The following is a 23,456-nucleotide window of genomic DNA, read 5'->3' as shown; positions in this document are numbered from 1 at the left end:
TCGCTTTTGTTTTTCTGTAAAGCTGAATGGGCATTCACACACTAAGAAAGAGTAATGTTCAATTTCTAGACTAAAGTGTTGCTTGGGCCAAGCCAGTGTGGTCAGCAAGCATAAGGATCGTCAGTGACCGGGGTTGTTTAAGATTGCTGCTAAATTTTGGATAATTCACATTTGTGAGGAAACACCACCAAAAGCTGACCAGTATTGTGTTGGAATAGCGAGGTCTTGAGATTTTACAACAGACATGAGGGGTTTCACAGGAGATTAGCTTGGGCATGGACAAAGTCGGGCAATCTCATAGAGGCCAAAGCTGCTCTTTGTGATGGCACAGTAGCTGAAAACTAATTTCTGAGTCAAATGCATTACCAATATTTCAGACTATCCACTTCAACTTCAGAGACTGACCAAAGGAAACTTGGAATTATTGGTTCAAAAACAGAAGAAAATTATCTGTACTTCATTGGCTCACTTTGGATGCTGGACAAATTTAGAGACAGAATGATACAATGGTGTGGCACAGCTTGGTGATAATGGCTCCTGTCTTTTGATAGTATCACTGAGAAATAGGAATGAACATGGATAAGTCCATGGTTATAATCAGAGGCAATGCTGTAGCCATCAGAAGGGAAAGTTTAAAGTTAATTTTATTATCAAAGTACATACGTATCATCTTATACACCTTGAGAGTCTTGGGGGCATTCTCACAATTTCATAGATTACTAACTATAGCAGGATCGATGAAAGATCAACCAGAGTGCAGAAGACAACAAATTGCAAGTGCAAATATAAATAAATAGCAATAACTAATGAGAACATGAGATAAAGAGTCCTAAAAGTGAAATCATTGGTTGTAGGAACATTTTTATGATGAGGCAAGTAAGTACAGTTATTTCCTTCTATTCAAGAGCCTGATGGTTGTGGGGTAGTATTGTTCTTGAACCTGGTGGTACAAGTCCTGAGGCTCTTGTACCTTCTAACTGATAGCACCAGCAAGAAAAGAGCATGGCCTGGATGGTGAGGTTCTCTGATGATGGATGCTGCTTTCCTATGACAGTGTTTAATGTAGATATGCTCCATGGTTGGGAGGGCTTTCCCCATGATGTACTGACCCAATCCACTACCTTTTGTAGGAATTTCCATTCAAAGGTGTTGGTTGTTTCCATACCAGGTTGTGATGTAGCCTGTCAATATACTTTCCAATGCACGTCTATGGAAATTTTGTCAAGGATTTAGATATCATGTCAAATCTCCACAGGGATAGGAGAGGAATTAACATTAATAAACTGAAGATGCTGGAAGTCTGAAATAGAAGCAGAATCTATGGAAGGACAAACTCAGTTAATAATTCGGATTGAAGATTTTTGGTTATAATTGGAAAAGACATAAGATCTAGGAAAGGGATTGCTAGTGATCTTTGGTTATGACTAGGTAAATATGAATGGAGCTTGATGAATTCAGACAAACCTAGATGGTGTATGGCTGAGAGACGGGAGAGAAGGGTGATGTGGTCAAGTATATTAAAGGCTGAGGCAGGTTTAGAAAGTCAAAGACTAATGCATTAATTACAAAGGGTTTTATTGGTGATCTTCATCAATAATATAGCTTTACGCATGGACATGTAGTATTCCTTTTTATGTTCTTACTGTAATTTTAGTTGCTCGGGTGAATCATGATGTGCCAACTTCTCTACAATGTCACAGAGTCTGGAACATTCAGTTTGTAGTATTTTTAGTGAAGATTCATTATGCATGAAAATTAATGTTCTGCTTTACCACTCTTTTGCAATAGATTTAACAAGGAAGTATTGTAACAATGGTGGAAACTAGATTGCAAGAATACAATTATAGAATTCCAAGTAAAATGGTCAAAATATGGAATGGTTTGGCTTTTGATGATGTCCTTTGGTTTGGAGAATATATAGTTCTATATATTTTTAATTCAAGGCTAGACTGCCATGAGTTGCAATAACAGAGTTCAGTTCTAAATACACATTCTGTGCAAGGACCAAATTATTTCCTCCACCAAATTAACACCTTTACCTCAATTAACTTTGATTTGAATCCCCTGGTGTGCTTCTCCTTTCTTCTCAGTTAAGTTATTGGTGGCAGCGAAGAAGCAAATCAACTACAGGAGAGCCTCACAAGCATGCCTTTTAAGTCTTGGTTAGACAACACCAGGAGTATTGTGTGTAGTTCTGGTCACCTGGTTGTGCCAACGAGTAGGGCAGAAACAGACACCATAGTGGTGTTTCAATGGCATTTAGACAGGCTAATGAATATTCTTGGAATGGAATGATGTGGATCATGTGCTGGTAGAAAAAAATTACTTTAATTTGACATCATGTTCAGCACAGACTGTGGGCTAAAGGATCTGTTCCTCTGCTGTTCTGTTCTATGTTCTATGTCCTTGGTTCAAAAGCAACATTCTCCCTTGTGCAAGATCACAATGCTCTTAAAGTTCTTCCCAGAGCAGAAAATTGAACACTAAACAATTTTCCATAAAAATTACAGCAGGTGTAAAGATATTAAAAGTACATTAAATTATTAACTTTTGCTGAAGACATGTTAAAAAGGAATACTTTAATTTTTAATTAATCATCTCCATTGCTGCAACACTGTCACACCATCTCTATTATGATCGCATCCTTCTTCTAGTGTGGTGATCACAACTGCGCACAGTCTAGTTGTTGCGTAACAACTTTTTATATGGTTCTCAGTGATCTCCCTGCTCAAGCATTCTATGCCTCAGACTGTAAAAGAACACATCTAAAACAGAAAGCAGTTAATGTGACCCTTTATCAGAACTGGAAAAGAGAGGGATAAGTTAGTGCTTATCCTCCTCGGCTATGGGGAAAATAAACCAGTCTATCCAGAGTCATAACTGAGGCAACATCCTGGTGAATCGCCTCTGCATCCTTTCCATCAATCACGTAGTGCGGTGAGCAGAAATGCATATTAATATTGTCAACGTTTCCTTTTCCCCACCAGAACTGCAGCTGGACCCTCTGAGGTGCTCCAGACTGCAACATGTGAAGTCTTCTGCTTTGAGAAATGATGCATTGAATTGCTGGCATTATTTAATGTCAGGCCTGATTTAACTTTAAAAGATTACTGTAGAACAACAACGTTTTGACATTATACAGTTCACATTCTTGTATGATCGTCCTTAATTTGTTTCTAAATGGTTATCATCCATCAGAGAACTATAATCACCAAAACTTCGTTTACTACTTACAATGTATAATTTGAACCGTACTTTCCAGACATAGTTTTAACTGCTGGGTGTATTTTACAGTTGTAGTTGGGAAAGTATGAACATTTCAAACCAGAAAATCCAAGTGGCCACAAGGCACCTGTTCAATTTGAGTCATTTATCTTTCCAAAAGGAGTTAGCTCATCAATTAGCTGCAGACGCGGGCTGGAACAAATTTCATGCTGAATGGTAATCAGAATTTCTGTTATCTGTTAGGTGGCTGTGAAGGTTATTGATAAGAAGAAAGCCAAGAAAGACTCCTATGTAACAAAGAACCTGCGGAGAGAAGGGCAGATTCACCAGATGATCAGGCACCCAAATATCACGCAGCTTCTGGATATACTCGAAACAGAGAACAGCTACTACTTGGTTATGGAGCTATGCACAGGAGGGAACTTAATGCACAAAATGTATGACAAAAAGATATTGGAAGAAGCAGAGGCACGCCGATATATCAGGCAACTCACTCTAGCAGTGGAGCACCTGCACCGAGCAGGAGTTGTCCATAGGTAGGTGTATGGGTGTGCATATGTGTGTGCACGTGTGTGTGTGTGTGTGTGTGTGTGTGTGTGTGTGTGTGTGTGTGTGTGTGTGTGTGTGTGTGTGTGTGTGTGTGTGTGTGTGTGTGTGTGTGTGTGTGCACATGTGTGTGTTTTCTTTTAATGAGTAGATTTAATCTTATAAAAGGGCATATTATCATAGTATCATGATTGACGATTGTAATCAACTCTTTGTTATGTAAGCAGACTTGGCTGACACTGCTGTTCCCAACATCAAAAAGTCATACTGCCACCTGAAAGATGTCAAAATAAATACCTTAAAATGATGAATAGTGCATCAGAAAGCCTTGAAGTCAATGTTCTGACATCTGTTACAGTTGTTTAGGTAAACTGGAATGTAAATGAGAATGTGATAAAGGAAATTTAGAATCCCTGGCTTGATAAATATCTTTATTCATTAACATAGGAAAAAAGAACTGCCAACAACGTTTAAGTTATTTAAAGTGCATGTTAGAAGTCTGATGCTGATGTGATAGGAAAGTTAACTGTTGAATGGGGAGAGTTTTAATGGACTGGATGGTACCTTTTCCAAAGATTCAAAGTACACTTATTATCAACGTAAGTATGCAGTATATTACTCTGAAATTCATCTTGCTCAGAGGCATTCACGAAAGAAAGAACCATAGAACCAACCTGTTCAAAGAAAAACATCAAACATCAAACCCCCCTCTACCCCCACGTGCAAAGAAACATGCAAATGGCAACAAAAAAATTAAAACGTAGAATATAAAACACAAAATCAGGAGGCATATTTCAGAACATTTCAGCTCAGTGTCTGTTAGCTCTAGGCCACCCTGATTCAGAAGTCTCCCAGAACTTGTAACAGAAAAGAGCAACCAGGGCGAGAGTTAGAAACGAGAACACATCATACACCAAAATTGCAGTCCAAATCTACAATCTGGGTCAATTACACTTTGCTCCAGCACCATCTGCTGACAGCATCAAGGGAGGGAGAGGTAACTGAAACACAAGGGCCTTCCCTTGGAAGTAGTGAGTGAGAAAGGACAAGAGACTGCCACACGCAGATGCCTTCTCCAGCTGCAACGAGTGAGAGGCTGGTAGATGGCACTGAGCACTTGCCTTCCCTCTGCACCCGTCTCGATGATGTCCATCTTCCCCAGCGCTTTCATCAGCGAGATTGGGGAGAGAAGGTGTTGATCGTGAACTTGCTTCCTGCTTCCTGTCTTCCACGCTGCATGCTTTGTCGCAGCCTTGTGGAATACTCTGGAGACAGTAGAGCACCAGAATGCCCTATCAGCTCTACATCACAATGTCAGGACGTAGATAACAGGCTCTAACAGTAGCAGAACCATATCTGAAATGAAAAGGAGATGTAGAAGAAGGGATTGCTTCATGAACTGTCTTGAGGGGGTGGCGTTGTTTGCTGGTGCCATCTTCTTCCTTTTCCAATATGTATTTTTAAATAATTTGATACATATTATTTAATTGAAAATAGTATCTTGGTACCTCTGAAACAGAAGAAATTCTGCAGGTGCAAACTAACACACACAAATTGCTGGAGGAACTCAGCAGGTCAGGCAGCACCTACAGAGAGGAATAAAGAGTCGATGCTTCTCAACTGAAAAGATCAGTTCTTTATTTGTCTCTGTAGCTTAGTGTTGGCACAATGCTTCACAGTATAGGTGACCCAAGTTCAATTCCCATCGCTGTCTGTAAGGAGTTTGCACATTCTCCGCGTGACTGCGTGGATTTACTCTGAGTGCTCCAGTTTCCTCCCACAATCTGAGGACATGACAGTTAGTAGACTAATTGGTCATTGTAAATTGTCCTGTGATTAGGATAGGATCAAATTGTGGGATTGCTGGGTGGCATGGCTCAAAGGGCTGGAAAGGCCCATTCTGTGCTGTATGTCAATAATATAAAAAAGATGCTGCCTGACCTGCTGAGTTCCTCCAACATTTTCAGTGGGTTATTTTGGTACCTCTAACTGATTTTAAAATCTAATTCACCTAATGCAATAAGTTTAACAATGGCCAGTTCAAGATACCTCTAATATCGAATATCCACTTAGGTAAATAACATATCACATTAGATACTGATTTGATAGAGATTCGAGTGCATATATTCAGAAGCTTCTCAATGCATTTGCTCAGAGCTCTGTCAAACATTCGCTCAGATTATACCAGTTACATCACTTTACAGCAGGGGTTCCCAATCTTTCTTATGCCAAGGACCAATACCATTAAGCAAGAGGTCGGTAGAAGCCATGTTGGGAAACCCTGTTTAGAGCCTCCTTTAGTATCTCATTGTATACACTCATAATCCACAGTGTAAAAAAAGATGGTTAGGAAAATGAATCAGACACAAAAACACATTATTTTAATCACATCCATAGAAAGGCGAAGCAGCTATATTCTAGATTTAATAAGAGTTCCATGATATGGTCTGCTACTAGCATCACTAGTATCAATTATTTACAGAATAATTTAATGGTTGCAGCAAAGGGATGGAGTGAATTGAGGCAGATTTGCTAATGACACAAAAGTAGATAGGAAAGTAAGCCATGAGGACGATAGAACATAGAACATAGAATAGTACAGCACAGTACAGGCCCTTCGGCCCACAATGCTATGCCGACCCTTAAACCCTGCCTCCCATATAACCCCCCACTTTAAATTCCTCCATATACTTGTCTAGTAATCTCTTAAATTTCACTACTGCATCTGCCTCCACCACTGACTCAGGCAGTGCATTCCATGCACCAACCACTCTCTGAGTAAAAAACCTTCCTCTAATATCCCCCTTGAACTTCCCACCCCTTACCTTAAAGCCATGTCCTCTTGTATTGAGAAGTGGTGCCCTGGGGAAGAGATGCTGGCTGTCCATTCTATCTATTCCTCTTAATATCTTGTATACATCTGTCATGTCTCCTCTCATCCTCCTTTTCTCCAAAGAGTAAAGCCCTAGCTCCCTTAATCTCTGATCATAATGCATACTCTCTAAACCAGGCAGCATCCTGGTAAATCTCCTCTGTACCCTTTCCAATGCTTCCATATCCTTCCTATAGTGAGGCGACCAGAACTGGACACAGTACTCCAAGTGTAACCTAACCAGAGTTTTACAGAGCTGCATCATCACCTCACGACTCTTAAACTCTATCCCTCGACTTATGAAAGCTAACACCCCATAAGCAAAATATCTGTAAAGGAATCTATGCTAAGTGGCCACCTTATTAGGTTCAGGAGGTACTGTAACTAATAAAGTGACTACTGAGTGTATGCTCATGGTTTTCTGCTGCTGTAGCCCATCCTCTTTAATGTTCAACTTGCTGAACATTCAGAGATGCTCTTCTGCACACCATTGTTGTAATGCATAGTTACTTGAGTTCCTGTCGCTTTCCTGTCAGTTTAGACCAGTCTGACCATTCTCCTCTGACCTCTCTCATTAGTGGTTTTGTCCGCAGAAATGCCACTCATAGGATGTTTTCTGTTCCTCGCAACATTCTTTGTGAATTCTAGAGACTGTTACTCAAACCACCCTGTCTGGCACCAACAATCAAAGTCAATTAGATCACATTTCTTCCCCATTTTGATGTTTGGTCAGAACAACAACTGAACCTTTTCTTTCTCATGTATCCCTGCTTTTATACATTGAGTTGCTGATTGGCTGATGAGATATCTGCATTAATGAGCAGGTGTACAGGTGACTACTGAGAGTAGGTAGGTTGACTGTGTATTTATGTATTTTGCAGATGGACCAGAATAAGGGTAAATCCACTTGGCAGTAAAATACAAAATCAGGGTAATTTTAAATGGAGAAGGACTCCAGAATGTTGCCTGACAAAGGGATCTGGGAACACTTATATCATGAAACAGAGAACGTTAACATGCGAGTACAGCAAGTAATTATGAGGGTGAATGGAATGTTATGTTGGCCTTTATTCACAGAGGAATTAAGTACAAAAATGCATTCATATGTATATTCAAATGCAAGTCTTAGAACTTTATAGGGATTCATGGGACCACACCTGGGGTGCTGAATAGTTATGATCTTTTATTTAAGGCAGGATTTTTACTGCAAGAATTTTAGTGAAGGTTCACCAGCCTTTATTCCTATGATGAAAGAATGTCTTATAAGGAACAATTGAACAAGTTGAGCCTACTTACATCGAAGTTTGAAAGATTGATAACTGATCTTATAACATTCTAACAGGATAGATGCCAGGAGATGGGAGGGTGTGGGGTACAGAACCAGAAGAGGGTCATGGTGGAGGGAGTACATTCGGATTGGAGGGTTGTGACTAGTGGTGCCCCACAAGGATCGGTTCTGGGACTTCTACTTTTCGTGATTTTTATTAATGACCTGGATGTGGGGGTAGAAGGGTGGGTTGGCAAGTTTGCAGACAACACAAAGGTTGGTGGTGTTGTGGATAGTTTTGAGGATTGTCGAAGATTGCAGAGGGACATTGATAGGATGCAGAATTGGGCTGAAAAGTGGCAGATGGAGTTCAACCCAGGGAAGTGTGAGGTTGTATACTTTGGAAGGACAAACTCCAAGGCAGAGTACAAAGTAAATGGCAGGATACTTGGGAGTGTGGAGGAGGAGAGGGATCTGGGGGTACATGTCCACAGATCCCTGAAAGTTGCCTCACAGGTAGATAGGGTAGTTAAGAAAGCTTATGGAGAGTTAGCTTTCATAAGTCGAGGGATAGAGTTTAAGAGTTGTGGGGTAATGGTGCAGCTCTGTAAAACTCTGGTTAGGCTACACTTGGAGTACTGTGTCCATTTCTGGTCGCCTCACTATAGGAAGGATGTGGAAGCATTGGAAAGGGTAAAGAGGAGATTTACCAGGATGCTGCCTGGTTTAGAGAGTATGCATTATGATCAGAGATTAAGGGAGCTAGGGCTTTACTCTCTGGAGAAAAGGAGGATGAGAGGAGACATGATAGAGGTGTACAAGATATTAAGAGGAATAGACAGAGTGGACAGCCAGCACCTCTCCCCCAGGGGACCACTGCTCAATACAAGAGGACATGGCTTTAAGGTAAGGGGTGGGAAGTTCAAGGGGGATATTAGAGGAAGGTTTTTTACTCAGAGAGTGGTTGGTGCATGGAATGCACTGCCTGAGTCTGTGGTGGAGGCAGATACACTAGTGAAATTTAAGAGACTACTAGACAGGTATATGGAGGAATTTAAGGTGGGGGGTTATATGGGAGGCAGGGTTTAAGGGTCGGCACAACATTGTGGGCCGAATGAACTGTACTGCGCTGTATTGTTCTTTGTTCTTTGAGTCACAGCTTCCGAATGAGTTGCCTCTGATTTAAGACAAAGGAGAGAAGATTCTCTTTTCCCAGTGGGTGATAAATCTCTGAAGTTCTCTATGCTGAAGTAATGTGGAGACTGAATTATTCAATCTCTGAAGGTTCAAATTCCACAAATTTTAGTTTGAAAAGGAGTTAATGTTTGTGGGGAGAAGGCAAGAAAGAGGACTGGCAATGAAATCAAGCCATTCCACCTATTGGATAGGACCCATCACCTTGTTCTCACTGCCCATGGTGCTCCCAGCCCACCCAAATTCAGAATGCCAACTAATCAGACTCATTCAGCCTGCAAGTAGTGATTTAACCTCAGGTAGCAGATCTTAAGGTCCTCCTCTCAGTATACTTTGATGCTCTTTGACCTCTCACTGCTGTCAAAGAACTGGAAAAATCAAATATGTTTAAAAATAGTTTGAATTGCTGTCATTGACTAAAAATCATCAAAAATACCATCAAGTCCTATAAGTAATTAATAGAAAATAAAACAAGGAAAAATAAATAAACCATTTATAAGCATTTGTATTACTTAAGGTTGATAATCCTATTTGCGTGGATGAGATGCTGTTTCTTCTGTCAGCCTTGTACACCCTGCCTCTCAGCTCAGTAATTCTGTGCATCACTGATGTTGTCTCTGCAACTTCCATGGTGGAACAGAAAGTTATATGTGTCTATATCTGACCTTCACCTGGCCTTCAACATCTGGCTTTCACTGAACATGCACAAGCATCAGAATTGTCAAGGAGATATCCAGCCTTACCTTAAGAAATACCAGTCACAGCAGAGTATAATATGCTAATCTTCTTGGGTCCTTATCTCCCAGTGGAGCATAGGCCATTGATGATCTCCTCTCTCCATTGTCCAAAGTCGATGGTATGGTTGGAGTTCATCAATGTTTCTGTAATCCACTGTATCCACTGTACAGGGGATTGGCATATACGGTTTCACCAAAGCCCTAATGGCTGGCTTTACCCGTTCCCTCTCACGGTAGGGACATAGGGTTAGACTTTGAGAGGCAATCTAAACCATAGAACACCAGCAGTGTACAAAACAGTGCTTGCTTTGATGCAAGACCAACCTATTCATCAAAGTGACAATGATTGTGATATTAAAGGCAAGCCATGGTTGATTACAGAGGTAGAGAACAACATAAAAGTAAAATAAAATAAAATAAAATAAAAGACCATACTAAATAGAATAACCTATTGTGTGTTCTGCTGATCAGTTGACAAAATAGGTAGTAAAGAGATGGATGAGCTGTTAGTATGTTAAAATACAATTAAATTTGGTGTGGTTGGGCCAATATGGTACAGCAAAAACCAATGATTGCGATATTTTAAACAACACCATGATATTGGTTGATTTGATTGGTGATTATTTTATATACACTAAGTATTTAGCGTAGAAGAAGATAGAATCCAGAAATTCATAGAAAAACAAATTCTGTATCAGGGACAGGGAACCACAAAGGTAACATAATCTAAATTCCCGTGGCAATGGAAATAATGGTTTTATAGACTGTCGTATCTCAAGATCTAGGATGTTATAGCAGCTAGCCAAGAACACAATGGTTCCTCTAATTATTACATTTCAAATTTCTCTTGATCCTGGAAATGTAACTTGGGAATGACCATTGTGCATGGTATTATGCTAATTAGGAGAGAGGAAACAGGGGATTTCAGACAGGTCAGCAAAACATCTGTTGCAGGAAAATGCTGAAATCTATAATTAGAAAAGAGTGACTGAATGCATTGAGAATTTTACAGTTGTTCTGCAAAAGGATAGATTGGTAAAAGATAAACCCAATGGAACTTTTTGAAGAGGATATTAAAGTTACATATTAAAGCATGTGTTTTTAACTGAAATTGCATAAGACATTTGATAAAGCCCTTTGTAACGAACAGTTCACTGATAACAAACATAAAATTACAAAAAAGAGAAAATCTGAAGATGCTGGAAATCAAAGTAACAGACACAAAATACTGGAGGAGCTCAGCTGGTCAGGCAGCATGTATGGAAAAGAGTAAACTGTCAACAGTTCAGGCCAAGACCTTTCGTCAGGAGATATTCAAGGTACTGTGTGAAGTTTAAAGTTCAAAGCAAATTTATTATCTAAGTACATATACAGTATGTTACCATATACTATCCTGAGATTCATTTGCATTTAATCATTGATAGACTGCACTCAACAAAGATGGACAAACAATGAACGTGCAAAAGACAAATTATGCAAATACAAAAAGGAAACAAAAAACAAAATAGTAAATAATAAACATTGAGAACATGAGTTGGTGGAAGTGAGTCCACAGGTTGTGGAATCAGTTCAGTCTTGGGGTGAGTTCAAGAGCCTGATGATTGGAGGGTAATAACTATTCCTGAATCTGGTGGTGTAGGGCCTGAGGCACCTATACCATCTTCTTGATGGCAGCCATGAGAAGAGAGGATGGCCTGGATGGTGAGGGTGGTTGATGATTGATGTTATTTTCCTGTGACAGTACTCCTTATAAATGTGCTCAATGGTGTGGTGGGCTTTACCTGTGATAATCTGGGCTATATCCCCTAACTTCTGAAGATTTGTCTGCTCAAGGGCATTGGTGTTTCCATACAGGCCGTGATGCATTTGGGCAGCATATTCTCCACCGTGCATCTGTAGAAGTTAGTCAAAGTTTTAAATAACATGCTGAATCTTGGAAACTTATAAGAAAGTAGAGGTGCCTTTTTCACAACAACATATGCTGGACCCAAGATAGATCTTCTGAAATGATAACACCGTTGAATATAAAGTTATTGACCTTTTTCATCTCTGATCCCATGAAGAGGACTGACTCCTGTAGTTCCTATTCCTTCCTTCTGTAGTCAATAAATCGGCTCTTTGGTTTTGTTGATGTGGAGTGAGAGGTTGTTGTTATGGTACCACACAGCCAGAATTTCAATCTCCCTCCTACATGCTGTTTTGTTATCACATTTGATTCAGCCAGCCACAGAGGAGTCATCGGCAAACTGAAATATGGCATTGGAGTTGTACTTAGCCTCACAGTTATAAGTGTAAAGCAAATAGAGCACACAGTCTTGTGCTGAAGGTGACTGTGGAGGAGAAGATATCTAACATAATACATGATACCAGCAGCAGGATAGAAGATTGGCTGACTGGCAGGAGGCAAAGACTGGGAATAAAGGAGATCTTTTCTGGTTGGCTGCCTGTGACTGCAGGGGTTGGTGTCAAGAACATTTCTTATCATGTTATATGTCAATGTTATGGATGACAGAACCCTGTTCCCACCTTTTTACTTGTAAAAATGCCATCTTCTTCTCTCCCAGGCCCAAAGCTGCCAAGCACTCCTCATATGTTAACCGCATCATTCCTGGAATCATCCTCGAAAACCTCCTCTGGACTCTCTCCAATGATAACACATCCTTCCTGATATATGGGGCCCAAAATGTTTGACAATACTCCAAGTGCAGCCTGAGTAGTGTCTTATAAAGGCTCAGCATTATCTCCTTGCTTTTATATTCTAGTCCCCTTGAAGTAAATGCCAACATTGCATTTGCCTTCTTTACCACAAATGTCTTCCCTGGTATATTCTTATAATGGGTCCTAAACTGAGCTAATACACTTGGGTTAACTTTTTAGTGTCTTTTTCACTTTACATGGCTGAATTTTCCGTTCTTTTAGTAATGGGGATGTGTAAATGTGTGTATATTGTTTCTACACTGTACTTAGGTAGATACTTATATTACAAAGTAAGTAGAAATAACTGTGTTGTGCGATGTATCATAATCTAATTCATGTGTAGTCTTAAGTTAACTTTGTAGGTAATTAAAGATGGTTTGTCCTAGTGCTTAAAAAAAGGAGCAGGTTGTCTCCTCAGTTAGAGAGAGAGAGATGGGGGCTGTCGGGAGTTCACACCGGACAAAGTATGGAGCTATTATTGTGTTTTCTAGTAGATATCTTTTTGTAAGAATTGGCACTTTTTTGTTGCTATCTTCATTAATTTTCATGTTTGATTTTTTGTCACACCTAATGAAGTCCCTTGCATTAAAGTGCAAAGCGACTCCAACCATTTTTTTTCTTGGGTGATAACCCACGTTTTTAAAACAGGGAGTCTGCAAAAAGACTTGGACAGATTAGGAGAATTGATAAAGTAGTGGCAGGTGGAATATGGTGGAGGGAAGTGTATGGTCATGTACCTTTGTAGAAGAAGTAGAGGTGTAGACTATTTCTAAATGGGGAGAAATTATAAAAAAAAATTGGAGGTGCAAATGAACCTGGGAGTACTTGTGCAGGATTTCTTAAAGGTTGAGTTGGTGTTAAGGAAGGCAAATGGAATGTTAGCATTCATTTTGAGAGGACTAGAATATAAAAGCAAGGATGTAATGCTGAGATTTTATAAGGCATGGGTCAGACCAGACTTGGAGTATTTTGAGAAGTTTTGGGCTCTTTATCCAAGAAAAGATATGTTGCCATTGGAGAAAGTCCAGAGGATGCTCTTGAAAATGATTACGGAAAAGAAAAGGTTAACATATGAGGAGCGTTTAATGGCTCAGGGCCTGCCCTCTCAGGAGTTTAGAGGAATAAAGGGAGAAATCTATTGAATATTGAAAGGACTAAACAGAATGGATGTGTAAAGAATGTCTCCTGTAGTGAGGGAATCTAGGACCAGAGGGCACAGTCTTAGAATTGATGGACGTCCATTTAAAACAGGGGTGAGGAGGAGTTTGTCAGAGGATGGTGAATCTGTGAAAATCATTATAATGGAAGGCAGTGGAGGCCAAGTCAACAAGTACATTTAAAGCGGAAGTTGACAGGTTCTTGATTACTAAGGGGGTCAAGGGTTATAGGGAGAAAACAGGTGAATGGAATTGAGAGGGTAATAAATCAGCCATAATAGAATGGTGGCACAGTCTCTTTTGTCTTATATACCTATAATGATAAAACCAAGCTGTCTTCAATCAAAAAGTATATGGATGGATTTTTTTCAGCAGCTGGGGCTGATTTTTCCCTCCTTATACTGAGAAATGTTTTGCATCCTATACTATTTTTGACTAATGTGTTAAGGTGCACATTAAAAAGTCAGCATTTCAAACTACACTGCTCCTTCCAAAATGAAAGGCCTAGATAGATTGGACGTAGAAAGGTTGCTTCCTGTAGTGGACATGTCTAGGATCAGAGGGCAAAACTTCAGATAATAAGGAAGTCCCTGTAGAACAGAGATGAGGAGGTTTTCTTTTTAGCCAGCGTATGATTAATCAGTGGAATTCATTACCACAGACAGCTGTGAAGGCCAAGCCATTGGGTGTATTTAAAGTGGAGGTTGGTAGGTTCTTGATTTGTAAGGGTGTATGGGGAGTAGGCAGGAGAATTGGGTTGAGAGGGAAAATAAATCAATCATGATGAATAGCAGAGCAGACTTGATGGGCCAAATGGCCTAATTCTGCTCCCATGTCCTGTGGTCTTAGGAAGGTGAAGAATAATTATATATAGAAAGGGAACAAAGTATTATCATAATAGGAATTATTTCAGATGATAAATTGGACCCAGTCAGTTGCTTTTTTAACAGATTCTTCACTGAAAATCTTGCTTTTTCTTGTGAGAATGCATCGTTCTGCACATACAAATCTGTTACTTGCAGACTGAACAGAATAAAGTCAAGCTATTTACAAGTATCCAATTTGGACTTGAAATGCTCAAATACAATTTATTCCTGGTTGCAATTGTAGCTTTGAATTGCCACAAAATCAGCTATTTATTGCTTTTGCAAAGCAGACATTTCTGCCTAGCCTGAAGCTATTTTACTGCCGTACTAGAAAGAGCATTGCACCTGCAATTGAGAATTCTTCTGTGCAATAATTATTTAATGTAGTAGTAACAGTTTCCCATCTATGCTTTTCTCTTTTAATCCATTAATGTCTTTTTGGTTAAATAATCCACAGAGGAATCGAATGCAGGAGTGTTTACCAACACTGTGAAAAAAGGTGCTGCCCCACTTTCTGCAAATATTGTGGGTCTTCACACAGTTTTCAAAGCCATTAGACATGCTTAAAAATAAATTATAATGTGTTGCTTTACCTCAGAGCTGTAGAATGAGATATTTATTCCTCCAGTGCCTATGTGCCACAAACAAGCTTGACAGATCCCCAGAGCATAACAGCCCATTTCATGAGCAGTAAACATCCTACCTGGTTTTCAATGACTGCATTCAAATTTTGTGAATGTGCTAACTCTGAGTAATTGCATACGTTTAGTATGGCTTAATTACATTAGTTCTAGCTTTCTTTCTCTTCAGTAGTGTCTTGCCCCTTTAACCAAAGTTATTTCTTTCTAAATACAGTAACAGTTTTCTGAATGAGTTAATGAGTTTCACTTTTGTTCTTTTTGCAGAGATCTGAAGATTGAAAACCTTTTACTTGATGAAGAAAACAATATAAAATTAATAGGTATGCTCAGTGGGCATTGGTTCAGAATTGGGAAGGGTTGGATACTTTGAAACTTTTCTCATGCTGTTGGGGTTAGCGCAATGCTTTACAGTACTGCCGAGCCGGGTTCTATTCCCACTGCTGTCTGTAAAGAGGTTTGTGCGTTCCCCCTGTGATTGCATGGGTTTCCTCTGGGTGCTTTGGTTTCCTCCCACAGTCCCAAAGGGGTTGCTGGGCAGTGCCACTCAAAGGGCCGGAAAGACCTATTCACACTGTATCTCAATAAATTATTAAATAAATAGAATGAGGAAATTTCTGGAGAATATTATGTGGTAAAATTAATAAAAATACTGGGAGGAGATTGATCATTACTAGAGGAATTTTCTTGGAGAGGGACTATGCAGACATTAAAATTAAAAATAAGGATTGAAGGGGGATTTGAGAAGATGAAAATAATGGAAACATAAGGTGAGAAAGACAAGCCAGTTCAGTTTGCTTGGAGCAAACAAGTGTAAATACTTTCTAGGGACCTTTAGCTGACAAAGGGGTCCACACAAATAATTGTTTTGAAAAAATTTTTCTCTCTTTGTGAGGTAATGATTAATCTCATGAATATTCCAGATTTTCTGTTTATCTTAGTTTAAGTTGTCAGGAGTGAACAGTGAACTAGAAAATTTCGTCTGTGAGAATGAGCAGATACCTGAGAGCACCAGTGACATAGTTAAAGGCAGCTACAAAAAAAATAAACTGTTAGCTTTTGATGCTGTTCTCCAATTGCTATTCATTCTGGAAAGTGTTTGATAGGTTAAGGAACTATATAAAAGCGCATATTGCAATATTCAAATTGATGAGGTCTTAAAATTAATACTTCTCTTCTGCATTTACTGTGTAGAAAATCTGATAATTCAATGAATAGAATTTTGATGTCTTGAAGCATATTAAGGAACGATTAGAGAAAGTCAGTATGACTTTGTGCATTAGCAAATCATGCCTCATCAGTTTTTTGAAGTAACCAAAAGGATTGACATGGGCAGAGTGGTAGATGTTATCTATGTAGACTTCAGCAACCCATTTGACAAGGTACAAATGATAGACTGGTCCATATGGTGAGACCTCATGGGATCCATGATAGAATAGCTGACTGGATACACAATGGTTTTGAGAAGGAGTTGGGGGGGTTAGTGGTGTGTTGTTTTTCAGAGTGTAGGCCTGTGACTGGTTGTGTGCCACAGGGATCGGTGCAATTTGGTTAAGAATGTAGGTGGCATGAATCGTAATTTTACAGATGACACTGAAATTTGTGGGGTGGTAGACAGTAAAGAGCTTTGTCTAAAGTTACAACAGGATATACATTAACTGGGAAAGTGGGCCAAAGACTGATAGAATGGAATTTTATTCAGTTAAGTATGAAGTGATGCATCTTGGGCAGCAAAACCAGAGCAGGACTTAAACAGTAATTGAAAGGCAGTGGAGAGCATTGTAGAACAGAGAGACCAAAGAGCACAAATACATAGCAATGACACACATAGACAAGGTGCTGAAGAAGGCACATGACATGCTTGTCTTCATCAGACATGAACTGAGTACACTAGATACACTAGATGGGAGTAATATCAAGTAATATACAGGGCATCAGTAAGACCACAGCTGGAATATAGATAGATAGATACTTTATTGATCCCAAAGGAAATTATAGTGTCTCAGTAGCATTATAAGTACATATAATAATAGGCATCCGTTTGTCTTACGAGACCATGGATTTGCACCTTGGAAGGTTTCCAGGGCGCAGGCCTGGGCAGGGTTGTATGGGAGACCAGCAGTTGCCCAAGCTGCAAGCCTTCCCCTCTCCACGCTACCGATGTTGTCCAAGGGAAGGGCACTAGGACCCAAGCAGCTTGGCACCGGTGTTGTCGCAGAGCAATGTGTTGTTAAGTGCCTTGCTCAAGGACACAACACGCTGCCTCAGCTGAGGCTTGAACCAGTGACCTTCAGATCACTAGACTGATGCCTTATCCACTAGACCACGTGCTAATACAAATAAGTACACAGATACACAACTATACAAATATTAGAAGAGAAGTAAGAAAGAATTAAAAAAATGAGTTACCTCAAACATTCTAACAGGAGACGGGTCATCACTTCCCCAGCTATAAGTTGACTCATTTATAGAGCCTAGAGGCCAAGGATAAGAATGACTTCATATTGTGCTCTTTGGAGCAGTGCAGTTGTCTTAGTCTGTTACTAAAAGTGCTCCTCTGTTCAGCCAAGATATCATGCAGAGGGTGAGAAACATTCTCCAGAATTGCCAGGATGTTCCATAGGGTCCTTTGTTCTAACACAGCCTCTAGTATGTCCAGTTTGACTCCTATAATAGATCCAACCTTCCTGATCAGTTTATTGGGCCTGTTGGCATTTCCCATGTTGATGCCATTACCCCAGCACACCACCACATAGAAAATTGTACTGGCAACAACAGACTGGTAGAACGCGTGAAGGAAAGGCTTGTGTACTGCGAAGGACCCCAGTTTCCTCAGGAAATAGTGGTGACCCTGGTCCTTCTTGTACTCAGCCCCTGTGTTGGTAATCCACTCAAGTCTGCCATCCAGGTGCCCTCCCAAGTACTTGTATGTCCTTACCACAACCATGTCCTCACCATCACTAGTAACAAGGAGCAGCGCAGGCTTAGTTTCCCTAAGGTCATTCACCATCTCCTTTCCCTTACTGATGTTGAGCTGCAGATGATTCAGCTTGTACCACTTGACGAAGTCCTGCACCAGAGCCCTGTATTCACCCTCCCATCTCCCTTTATATGCTCAACTAGTGCTGAATCATCAGAGAATTTCTGTCGATGACATGGCTCAGTGTTGTATCTAAAGTCTGAGGTATACAGGGTAAACAGGAAGGGAGCCAGTACAGTCCCCTGTGAGGCCCCAGTGCTGCTTATAGCCATGTCTGACTCATGGCTCCAAAGCGCCACGAACTGTGGTCTGCCGGTCAAGTAGTCTATTATCTACACAGTGGAAGTGCCAACCTGCATGGAAAGAGCTTTTCCTCCACAATGAGGGCTGTGTGCTATTGAAGGTTCTTGAGATATCAAAAAAAAAATCCTCACAGTGCTACACACTTGCTATGGGTCGGATGTCATTAACCTTGTGAGAGTGCAGAAAAGATCAGTAAGGATTTTGCCTGGATTGGAGAGCTCTAGTTTTAAAAAGAGACTGGACAGGCTGAGATGTTTTTGAGGTGTTTATGAGAGGTTTATAAAATTATGGGGGGCACAGGTAAGGAGATGGTCAAAGATTTTTTTCCAGGGTAGAAGAGTCTAAAGCATAGATTTCAAGCGGGCCTGGGTGGTAAATTTTTCACACAATATATGCATATTTTTTGTATATTGTATATTGGTATATGGAACAAGCTACCAGAGAAAGTGGTAGGGGCCTGGCCAACTACAACATTTAAAAGACGTTTGGCCATATTCAAGGTTCATGAATAGGAAAGATTTAGTGGTGTGTGCAGGTCAAATGCAGGAGAATTGAACTGTGCAAGCAGCTTGTTTAGCATGGAGACATTGGGCAGAAATATCTTTTCCCCTGTTATATATTGTAATTCAATGACTCTTAAAATATTTAAAAAGATTCATGTTAAATGTTAGTAATTCCCCATATGATTGTTAATACCAAGTGCTTCATTTGGAATAGCTGAAGAGTTTTTAAAGTGCTTAATCTGAGTTGTTTTTTTTTCAAATTTTAGAGTGGGCAATTGTTATTTCTGATTGTTTTGTAAAATTGGAGATTTAAAAATATGTAAACATTTTCTACTCTAACTTGTAGCAGGAAGTGTAAAATATTAGAATTTGAGGGTAAAGTAGTGTTGATAGACAAGACTGGGAAAATGAAGCACTACAATCTGTGGACAGAGTTTGTAAAGGAATATTTTGAGGCATATCTTGAAGCTGAGAATGATTGTACATGTCCAGTTGGAATTTGATGTTCTTTCTCTTGGAATCACTAGATTTTGGATTGAGCAACTGTGCTGGAATTTTGGGTTATTCTGACCCTTTTAGCACCCAGTGTGGGAGTCCAGCCTATGCAGCTCCAGAACTTTTAGCACGGAAGAAGTACGGTCCCAAGGTCGATATATGGTCAATGTAAGTGCTTTATTGATAATTAGACTGGATTTAAATAATAGAAATTCATTGCAAGTAAATGTCTCGAATTTTAATGTATTATATTATTCTTCAAAATTAATGCTACATTATTTTTTTTCTAATTTTATTAACTAGATTCATTATTTTTTTATCCAGGCAAGTTTTATTTGTTGACATTTTCTGACATATTCAGATTTATTTATCACATCGGTAGTACAGTGAAACGCGATGTCTGCATCAACATCCAGCGCAACCAAGGGCGGGTTTAAGCCGGCCACAAGCGTCACCACACATTCCATAGCACACCCACAATTTTACACAGAACAATACAAGCAACAACAGAACAAAACAAGACAACAGCAAAACGAGCACCTTCCTCTGCCACGTCCCACCTGCTCACACAACCAGACGGGCCTCCAGTCCCATAACAAGCATCTCCTTGCCCTTAGTCCTTGTCCCTAGATTCTTAGAATCACAGACGTTGGGCCTCCAACTTTGGACTTCACCTCAGGACATTGATCACAGGTTTGACCTTCACACTACTTTCCACCAACAGGGTAGTTAACAGAGTTCAGCCAACCAGTCAAGCTTATCCTTAGGATCTTCCTCATTCTCCTGTTGCTATTGGAGTCCAATTTTCATCTGGTAATCAGAGGCCAACTGCCTGAATTGAGTTAAATCATCACTACATCTGCTCAGCAGATGAGGTTATTTTCAAGTAATTTTCAAATGACATATGGTCATTTCTAAAACATAGTTTATAATGAAGACGAGTTTCAATAGGATCAGCTAAATCACAGGATCCCAAGCCAGCTTTGTGGTTAAAGGATGAGGGTTCTTTTTCATTCTGAGATAATGTTTAGAATAAATCACTCCTGAACATTTCCATGTATCTGAGAGTTGGAGGTCAGCGATTCAGTTGCAAACTTGTAAGTTGTGGTCATGCTATGCTGTTAGCAGAACCGTGGCGATAGCTGTTGGCTACCTCCAATACAATCATCAGACTATGTTGGACGTTGATGCAAAATGATGTATTTCGATGCATGCTTTGATGTTTCGATGTGCATATAACAAGTAAAGGTAATCCTTAAATGTTATTTTACACTTGTGCTATGGGCAGGAAATGTGGGAATGTAGCAGGATTGAGGTATGGTGGATATGTGTTTGTGTTCAGGGAAATTAGGATAAAAGTTCTATTTAATTTTCAATGGTACATTTGCTATATTTTTCTTTTGTCTTCCAGTGGTGTGAATACCTATGCAATGCTGACTGGCACCTTACCTTTCACAGTAGAGCCATTCAGCCTAAGAGCCTTGCACCAGAAAATGGTGGATAAGGACCTTAATCCTCTACCTGTCCATCTCTCATCAGGTAATTACACACAATGAGTTTTATTATAATACATTATACGAGAGCAATTTTCTATGGGACCAGCAGTTTCTGTACCTTTGGAGGATAATTGCAACCTGGAAATCACATTAAAAATTTTATTCTCATTTACTTCTACTCTGTTGGCTTAAAATATCTTCCCAATCTTCTAGATTCCTTTAGGTTTTCATAGTGGGTGGGGTGGGGGATGTAGTGGGAATAAGCTCCCACTGCCTATTAAATGCCCCCAATTGCATGCGCCTCAAATTGTTCCTGGGCTTCTCATGTAGCTTAGCTACTAAGCCTGGTGGAACCATTTCTACTGACAGGAAAAAGGGCAAAGATGGGTTACTGGCGCCTTAAAACCAATCACTCTGGGTAGATGCAGCTCATCTCCGAGAAGGAAAACTCTGATCTCAAATCTCCGCTGCCTTGTAGCTATAACCACTCATTGTGAAGGCTTTGGTACCAACTCTGAGAAAAAAAATCAGGAGCTGGAGTCCGTAAGGTAACCCTATGTTGAGTTCAACATTGACTAGCTAATCCTGCATCACCGCTGGTGCCAAACTGTATCAGTCTCTACCGTTCTTTTGGACTCATCAGCTGCACGGAGAGGGGAGCCTGCTACATGGGCAACAACTCACTCCCCATATCGTTCTGCCCTGTATTGAGTATTGCATATTGACAGCTAGAACATGGCATCTATGGTTGACCCCAACAAACAGTGGGAACTTAATCTTCTAAAGATTTTTATAAAAGTGAATAAATTTACTTGCAAATGCTTCATCAAGAAAATGAATGAAACTTTAAGATTTTCATTGTATTTGTTCCACTTGCAATTTTTAATGCAGATGTTTCTGAGAATAACTTCCCCAGGGGAAAAATGTAATGGCAACCAGATATCCTAAGGGGTCAAGCTTCTGAGAAGGGAATATATTAGCTTATACAGAGATTAGCAAACAAAGCTGGGTCAGCAGTGTTCAAGGCGAACCTGGCAGGAGTAAATATACCTTCTGGAGCATCAACAACTCAATTTGCCCTCATTTAAAAATAGTGATCACAATGTATTTTTTAAAATTTCCTTTGCACCATGTTTCTGTCATCACCCTCTCTCCTCTCTCAAATGCATTGGTGCCTCACTGGTTCATAAAACTGCAGACAATGAGTACTTCAGTGACCGTTCTTGTAACAGTAGGAAAATTCCAACAGCTTCTCACGCTCACATAGAAGGGATCTGCCAGCATGTTGGCTGAAGCACTCTTGCTTGGCATGAAGCCAGGTAACTGAGTGTAGACTTGTGCTAAGCATTGACTAATGATGAACTTGGAGTCTCTTTGATCTGAGTGGTCCATGCTTAGAAAACTTGTAGAGATACTAAAGCACGTACCATGGCCTAACTCACATGCTGAAGCTGATTACATTGCGCTTGTTCAGTGAATTAATTCAAGGTTAAAAGTGTGGCAATTATGTTATTGACTGATACAAATCAGTAGAATGAACAGAATGAGTAAAATGACTGCAGCTTGTTGCTTGTTTGCAATTTGTTTTCAGGGGAAATACAATGGGTTGAAATTCAATTCTATAAATTGAAAGATTTTTGGCACTCAGAAATCAAGCTTATAGCAGTTCAGGATAACTTAGTTTCCTCTCAGGACAACGTAAGAATATTGTATAGTTCATAAAGTGAATTGAATTGACAAAAGTGAATTAAGGAAAGAAACACAACTCAGAAAATGCTACTGCAACTGAGCTTTTTTAAAACTTATTTTAGCAAATTTATGGTGCATTTCTGTTCTTCGCATATATTTTTGTACACACTCATTTTCTATCTCCACATGTGTTTTTTTGTACATATGTTGATTCCTTCTCTGACCACTCCTATAAGGATAGCTTCAATGATCTGTGAAATGGAAGACAGGGATACTGGTAATCTGCCGCTTTTACCCTACTTTAATAACGGGAATTTGTATCTTCAATGATGGCTTCCTCCTTTCTACAGTACTCTTTATATTAGGAAAGAATACATTCTGATCTCATGTTTCTGCTTTAAAATATCATTCTTCAAGCCTTTTGTGTCCTATGAGGCTGCAGAACATACTATAATCCAATACTGCAGTTGAATTGGTTTCTGCAAGGAGTATGGCTACAAAATTTTGTATTAATATTGAAGCACCGAAGAGATCACTAAATTATAGAACTTTGTAGTCTGCAGATATTTGATTGAAAGCAGTGATTCCCTATGGTTGTAAAGACTTGTTGTATTTATTATTTCTCTCAGGAAAAATTAAATGTATTTTATTTGCTTTTACAATTTTGTTGGTGTTGGTGGACGTGAGATTTTTGTTTAACTTGTGGCAGTCACCAGGAGAGCTTTCCCTACCGCAAGAATTATTGAATACCAATGAGAGATCTACCACATTACAAGTCATTGATGCCTGAA

At 39.7% G+C, this 23,456-nt stretch overlaps 1 protein-coding gene across 2 annotated transcripts in view; it reads left to right on the top strand.

The window, feature by feature from the left end:
- Positions 1–23,456, top strand: part of hunk (hormonally up-regulated Neu-associated kinase) — a 65,977-nt gene that overhangs the window by 8,305 nt on the left and 34,216 nt on the right. For both annotated transcript variants that reach the window (XM_059968674.1, XM_059968675.1), the window contains exons 2-5: positions 3,469–3,761; positions 15,467–15,522; positions 19,513–19,648; positions 20,892–21,019. In XM_059968674.1, coding sequence (XP_059824657.1) covers positions 3,469–3,761; positions 15,467–15,522; positions 19,513–19,648; positions 20,892–21,019 — 613 coding nt within the window. The remainder of the gene's footprint in view (positions 1–3,468; positions 3,762–15,466; positions 15,523–19,512; positions 19,649–20,891; positions 21,020–23,456) is intronic.

Source organism: Hypanus sabinus, chromosome 4 (genome assembly GCF_030144855.1).
Source record: "Hypanus sabinus isolate sHypSab1 chromosome 4, sHypSab1.hap1, whole genome shotgun sequence".
NCBI lineage: Eukaryota > Metazoa > Chordata > Chondrichthyes > Myliobatiformes > Dasyatidae > Hypanus > Hypanus sabinus.
Note: the sequence above shows the minus strand (reverse complement) of the source record. Positions and strands in the feature narration are given on the sequence as shown.